This window comes from Miscanthus floridulus, chromosome 9 (assembly GCF_019320115.1).
Source record: "Miscanthus floridulus cultivar M001 chromosome 9, ASM1932011v1, whole genome shotgun sequence".
In the NCBI taxonomy this organism is placed as follows: domain Eukaryota; kingdom Viridiplantae; phylum Streptophyta; class Magnoliopsida; order Poales; family Poaceae; genus Miscanthus; species Miscanthus floridulus.
The window spans coordinates 89,765,676-89,773,350 of record NC_089588.1 but is presented as its reverse complement, the minus strand read 5'-3'; the positions used below and the strand labels follow the sequence as shown (position 1 = coordinate 89,773,350).

The 7,675-nt window shown below is 38.4% G+C and overlaps 1 protein-coding gene across 1 annotated transcript; it reads left to right on the top strand.

Moving 5' to 3' along the window:
- The first annotated feature begins 836 nt into the window (after positions 1-836).
- On the top strand, positions 837-5,925 carry LOC136480263 (uncharacterized). The gene is made up of 14 exons (XM_066477856.1): positions 837-1,096; positions 1,671-1,728; positions 2,119-2,173; positions 2,881-2,969; positions 3,090-3,233; positions 3,842-3,970; positions 4,057-4,190; positions 4,288-4,363; positions 4,447-4,712; positions 4,817-5,003; positions 5,089-5,214; positions 5,293-5,561; positions 5,650-5,722; positions 5,806-5,925. The coding sequence occupies exons 1-14, from the start codon at positions 837-839 to the stop codon at positions 5,923-5,925; spliced, it is 1,986 nt and encodes a 661-aa protein (XP_066333953.1).
- The last annotated feature ends 1,750 nt before the right edge of the window (positions 5,926-7,675 follow it).

Here is a 7,675-nt window from a genome sequence, read left to right as displayed (position 1 = left end):
AGTGATTTGGCAGATCCTATGATAGATACATATCATAACTCCATAGTGCTTCACAATAAATCCAACGACCATGTCTCTTATATATGTGTACGAGCTGCACCTACTGACTACACGTTACTATGTAGTAGTGCTTGAATTGCTTGGTAGTCGATCAGCAATTGATGAGGAAATTGCTTGCTTCAAAACTTTCAGGTTCTTCTGGAGCGTCTGTGAGGAAACCCAAGGAAAGGCCGGTTCTTGTAGCTGGTCTGACAACAGACGGAAAGGCAAGAGTGGAGGCTGATGACCCACGAGGAGGGAATTTTTGCAATCAGGCATATCTATACATGGTGCCAGGGACATTCAGACTTCTTATAGTTTTAATCCTAGCCTTCTTGCAGTTATATAGATGCATGGTGCACAGTTTCAGTTATATTCAGAGTTTCAGAAATCCTAGCCTTCTTAGTAGAGATTCAGAGATTCAGTTATATTTAGAAATCACAGTATTGAGATATTAAGTTACATTCAGAGATGCATAGTGCACAGTTTCAATATGTGCCAGTGCATAGTTTCAGTTTTAATAATCATCATATGCGCAAGAGAGAGTGAGAGACGGGAGCCATTAGTCCAGCCATTTGTTATTAAGTTAAGCACTGATAATATACCGGCAAAATTTTGTCCGCTTGAAACATATCTCTCTCTCTCGAAATATATGCACCAACAGTTACCAATTTGGCCAACTTGAAACACGTAACTCTTGAAATAATAATTGTGCATATTGACATACAACTCAGAGGAGAAAGACGTGCTCCCCAAAAACAAAACCTTGCCCAAACATGCAGAGTTATACCGTAGCCATGTGCATCGTGCTCAAGTTGAACGCAATGACGTCGGCCATCTCGGAGTGGAGCTCCTCGACCCCCGCCCAGAAGCAAGACTCCAGCCCTGAGCTCTGGTCTCGCCCTGCCATTGGCCTCGTCGACCCTGCACCGGCGACGCAGGCCTCGACCTCACTTAGCACGGCCACGCCAGCGATGACGCTGTCCAGTGCACCGCAACCTCGCCCACCCATTCCAGCCTCCACAGCCGTCGTCGTCAACGCGAGCTCCTGTTCCGGGTACAGACCACGCGCCCAGCTCCAGCGCAGGCACCAAACTCACGGCCACCATCCCTAATGGGCTCTCTTCTATTGGGCCTCTCGGCCTTTGTTGAAGCGCTCACGATCATCGCATCTTAAAAGACCTCCGCCCAAAGTCCTCGCCTGCCCTAGCCGTGGCCACAACAACGGTGCGTCCTCGCCCGCCATACGCGCCACCATTACCTCCCGACCCATCGCCCACACGAGCCCCTGCCCACCGCCAGCAGCGAACAGCGCGCCGCTGGCCTAGAGTCCTCGCACGTATGACATCGAGGAAGCCGCGAACAGCACGACGACGACCTTGACTTCTCGGCTGGCGGTGACCATCAACTCTACAAAAAGTCCTTGACGACCGCAGCCGCGCCCTACTCGCCGCGGTCCACGCATCGTTGGACCCGTCTCTGTCCAGATGGATGTGCCTATAAGCAAGGTATGGTCCCCACTCTCTCACCTTCCTGCTGTGCAAAACGGAGTTCCTGCTGTGCAAAACGGAGGTCCTGAACCTTGATTAATGGTATTGTATGCTGATCGTCATATTCTTTTGGAGTCACAGGCGCGAGAAAATGGAGCATGATCGTGACTTAGTTGACAAACCAGTGGAGGAGCCTGAGGTAGTTGTTAGTCCAAACTTGTTCACACGTGAGGGTAGCACCTGAAGAACCAACATCCGTGCCCGTCGACTCAGGTGAATTCCATATGTAATCTTTGAACCTGTAGGTTCAATCAATGCTATGATTATTACTTTAATTTTGCATCATAAAATAACTATGTTTGATTACTATTTTTTAGTCAGCGTGTACTATATTTCATTGTATTTAAACTATGTGTGATTACTACTTTTAGTCTGCTTAGACTATAATATTTCATTTTTACTCATCTTCCAGAATCATAAATTTGGTTTCCAATATTAAATAAATTTATGCTTTGCTCATCTGGATACAGAAGATACTAAAAAAGATATAGAGACTGAGGCAACAACCGAACCTGTTGGGAATTATCAGATATCTGCAGAGGAGGAATTGCAATCAGCCTCTAACCAAAAAGTGGATACACCAGGTGAAATAGATGGACACACAGAATATTTCATCAGCGTAGACTATATTAGTCAGCTTAGACTATCTTTCATTATTAATCATATTCCAAAATCATAAATTTGGTTTCCAAAATTAAAATAATTTATGATTTGCTCTGCTGGATATAGAAGAAACTAAAAAAGATATAGAGACTGAGGCAAGAACTAAACCTGTTGGCAATTATCAGATAGTTAAAGAGGAGGAATTGCGATCAGCCTCTAACAAATAAATGGATACACCAGGTGAAATAGATGGATACAGACTATTTCAACGCTCTTTAGACCACAGTTATCCACAATTACAATAATCATTGTTTAATTATTCTTTGCTCATCTGGATACAGAAGACATTAAAAAGTTTATAGAGAGTGATGCAAGAATCGAGGCCTCTACCCAACAAATGCAAAACAAAGACGATGCTGATATAATTACTCTCGCTCGTAATTGTGAAGAAGATGTTTTGGAGACTAAAACCATAGTGGACACTAATGAGTCCATAGAGCCCACGGATTGGCTACATAGAAATAATTATGTTCTAGGAAGTAGAGGGCCATGTACGATCCATATTGATCCATTGCCTACTTCCGGTGAGTAAGATTAGCACAACAACCTCATGCAATTTTTTAATAAAATATATATAAGGCATTTATTTATAGCTATGTTACTGTACTTATTTTAAAAATATTTGCAGAAGTACACCTACCAGAGCGGGGCTATACTGATGAAGATGTCCAAACCAAAGACGGATACAAGAAGCGGAAGTGTGCACATGAGGATGACGTACGTAACAATCTCTAAAGCAACTCAAATATCCTCTCATATTTTCTGCCCGTATGGCCCATTCCATACTAAATGTAAAAGAATGACGTATAAAACTGATATTATATATTGCATATGCAGATCATTATAAATGATGGAAATGAAGTACAGTACAAAGATAATGATGTACAAACGCCACGGCTAGAAGCCAATAAAAATCCAATACATGTTATCAGTGAGATGATGGTGTCGCCTCAGTATAATAAGCCAAAGAAAGCAAACAATGTACAAGTCATGCCTCATGGTGATCCACCATCAATTTAAACCTATATGTCTTTAAATTTGGGAATTAATTAATTATTAATAAAAACTAATACCTCTCTAGATTATGCGTGCACGCAACAAGATGTTGAGGTAATTGGGTATATGAAAGGAAAAAGTAAAAAGCATCTGCTTGTCAGAATCGATGATTGTTGGGGAGCAAGAGATGACATGGATTGTCTTTTTCTTGGGAATGAGCAAGTCAATGGCATGGTAAGCATGTTTAACACTTGCTTCAGCATTAACTAGTGTCAATGGGAAATATCTGCCAATCTTGAAATGACAAAATAAAAACTTGTAGGTCATGAGTCTTTATATCCAATTGATGCGGCACGAAGAACACCTACTACATAGAGAAGGTGGAGATGTTTACTTGGAGAACACGTGATTCTTTCAATTACTACAACAAGAGGGAGAGGAAGATGAGATGAAAAAGAGCTGGATAAAAGAGGACATGGTTGAAACAAGGGTACAAAATTATTTAAATGCTGATATGCTAAGATTTCACATATGCTAATTTTATACCCTTTCAAATGTAAGGAAATAGTTTAGATAAATGTCTATTACTGCAGGTCTTCCTTCCTATCAACATTACAAATTTTCACTGGTACCTGGCGGTCGTGAATGCAAATGAAGGTGAAATACATGTTTTGGATTCCTTCGGACAAAATATGACAGATTGGAAAGATCTCAGATATACGGTATGGCTTAACAATTGATATACAAACTTCTTTAAAATTCTTCATTATCTCTTTCTTAGTTAACCTTGGTGTTTTGGTCATTCCAGTTAATAGGAATGGAAAGACTAATAAAGCATGCACTGAAATCTAAACTACTAAACCAAACTAAATGGCTACACGGTATCGAAGTGTCATCTTGGGAGATTAAACATAAGATTACCGAACAAATGCAAAAAGATGGGTAAACTATCTTTCCATTTCGTGTATATACAATTGCACAACCAACAACAATACCTCTAAAACTCATATTTTATTCATTTTTTGGAATATATGCTCAGTTGTAGTTGTGGATTATGGCTGATTAATTATATGGAATATTGGACTGGAACTGCTTTATCTGACCATGTCACCCAGGTAATTCTATAAGAGTTTATTTCTAAACATAATCATTTCTTTTGGATTGGTTAATATATATCAGAACTTGCTCAAAGTTTTAGGAAGATATAAGTAACCTCAGGTTCAAACTACCTGCGATCTTGTATAACTCCCCGTTAAATGAAGCAAGAGGGTTACTGGATCATGGGCAACAGTTAGAGACCCACAATGAGCTAGATGGTGATGTCACAGAACTCGATGAGCTGGATATAATAATGTCGGGTGAAATTAAGTTGACACGCGCAATAAAGTGGAAAAGTAGGGAACAAATATTGGCCGCAATATGCACAAACATCCAATACATCGCCAGCGACAAAACTTTACTTCAGTAAGTCATTCTATAGTAAACTGTTTTGTTCTAATTTAGATATTTCAGTTATCCGTTCTAGAATTCATACAAAAAGTAATTTGTGGATTAACCTTGTTTTGTAGCAAAGAGTGGGTACGAAGTACACGACCGTACCTAATTTCTTTGAATCTTGTCAAGATTAAAAATATTTTAGATGAGGATCTAGAGATGGATCATGAATGCTTAAATATGGTTATTCGGATGGCTGCGTGCAACCAACATATGGTTGGTAAGAAACAAAAATTCCACTTCATGGACCTCAAGTTTGCTGTAAGTTGATATATAAAATTATTGTTTATCAAAGACTTACAATAATTGTATAATTAATTAAAATATATTTTTGCACAATCCTCAGGAAATAACTGGGTTTGGACGAGATCCACGATGTTGTGGCAGAATTGACAACGAATACCGCGGGAAATTGAGAAAAGTACTTGAGTGTTGGCCGGACATGGATTACAAAATTAAAGATTGTAACAACGTAAGTTATGTTATGTGTACTACTGTACAAAATTAATTTATTTTGTTTAGCACTTATATTCTCTATGTTTGTTTTTAGATTCTACTACCATATTATCAAAGCGGATTGTACATTTTATTCATAATGGACATGGAAAACAAAACCGTGCACATTATGGACCCCCTTCAAGATGGTCCATGTTTCAAGGGTGATGATCAAACAATGGCTTATATACCTACGTTCCACACAATGGCTAGAATGTTCAGTCTCTCCATGGGGCTATCAAATTCTAAGTGGAACGGCAATATTTATGACTGGAAGAAAGAATACCCTACATGTGTAACAAAGGTTACACGTAATAAATACTGGTAACCAGTTGTAATATATTTCACCTGTTATATCACAAAAAAAATTATTTCATTTATTTACATCAAATAAACAACTGATCTTGTCCAGGAAACTGGGAGGCTTTCTTGTATACAATTTCATGAAGTTCTGGGACGGCGAAAGATTGCCACCGATCAACAATGTAAGCATATATAGTCTCTAGCTATATATTGTACACTACATAGAAAAACAGTAACTTATTGTTAATCTATATACCATGCACAGCTCTCAACTTCACTGAGGATGGAATTCTTGGCAGACGTTTTGGCGAGTCGTGTAAACGAATGTTCCGACAACATCCCTGAATATCTTCAAGAGATGATTAAGGAGTTAGGCAAAATATAACTTAGATGGTCATAATATTAGAAAATTATACGTAGACTCAAGTACAATTGTTTTTACATTAGACTATGCAAAAATATTTTTATTGTTTTAAGAGACATTCTCAAGAAAAATCCGTAGCGTTAGCACGGGCATTATACTAGTACAGAATAGTAGGATTCTCATCTCCTCCACTTCTGCACACTCACTTGCCAAAAGTGATTAAAACTTTGCTCACTTTGTTTCTTATACCCAGTGTGTCAACATTCAACAACATACTTTATATACAGTACGTGGCGGAGCCAGAAATTCTACGTAGGAGGGGCCAGCCAAGTACAATCATAGTTGAACTAAATAAAAGTGATTAATCAAACAAAAATGATTTTATAAATTATCGCTCAGTTACCTTGATCATTCCTCACTGACGCTACTACATAAAAGATTTTACGAGGCGGTGCTATTTTATTATCCGAGGCGGGCAGCCTAGGCGACTACCTCCATTAATCGGTGGCAGGGCCGCCGGCCGAGCGCCCACCTCAGTTAATGCTTAACAGAGGCGGACAGCATTAGGCGTCCGCCTCCGTATTGTAGATTGATTAACCAAGGCGGTCGAGATAAGGCAACTACCTCTATTAATCCATTAACCGAGGCGGGCAACTTAAGACGACCGCCTCCGTTAATCGATTATTTTTGGGGACGTAAATCGATTTACAGATCCGCCTCGGTTAATGATTGCAACAAAAATAAATCGTAACCTTTTTATATGAATTCAGATGAAGACAAACTTTATATTAAAATTGTAGCTCTCGACGAGATCTACAACTTTGTAGTTCAAAAGTTTTTGAATTAAATAGTTTAGTGTCCCAAAATATTGTTGTAAGTGCACAAATTTTGAAATTTGAAATTTAAAATTATCAAATGATCTCGGATATTGACATGGTCTATACAAAAGTTATAGTTCTCAATAGAATCTATAACTTTTTAGTTGAAAAGTTTTAAATTTAAAGATGTTTAGAGTCCCAAATATATGTTCGAAGGTTATACATTTTGATATTTACAATTTAGAATTCCTAAGCGATCTGAAATGTTCACATAGTTAATACCAAAGTTCTAGTGGCCGACCTGATCTAAATGCTTGATATTGACAAGTTTTTGATTTAAAGTCATCGATAGTCTCAAATATGTGTTTGAAATTCACATGTTTTGAGACACAAATTTTTGAATTTTTTAAACTAAAACTATCTTTGATGGAGATACATCCTATACCAAACTTGTAGTACTTGACATGATTTAAAACTTTGTGGTTAAAAGTTTTTTCCTTTGAGTTCATTTAGTAGCCAAAATATCCAATATAAGATTACGAAATATTGATATAAAAAGATAGCATATTTATTATATATAGACACAAATGAGTGTGTGGTGTAGTGGTAGAGACAAAAGTGTTGATCAGCAGGTCGTTGGTTCGACTCTCCAATGTCTGAAATTTTTTGGTTTTTTAGGTTTTCTGGAGAACATTACGTTTTTTTAGAACATTAACAGAGGCGGGCATGTTAAGACGACCGTCTCACCTCCATACACTACCGAAAACGTCAAATTTACTGAGTGTTTTTACGTTTGCCGAGTGTATTCCTTTGGGCACTCGGCAAACAAATTCTTTACCGGGTGCTATACTAAAAACACTCGGTAAAAAAACACTCAGCAAAGAGGGTAGTTTGCCGAGTGTCAAACAAAAAACACTCGGCAAACAGGAAGTTTACCGTGTGTCATAAAAAAC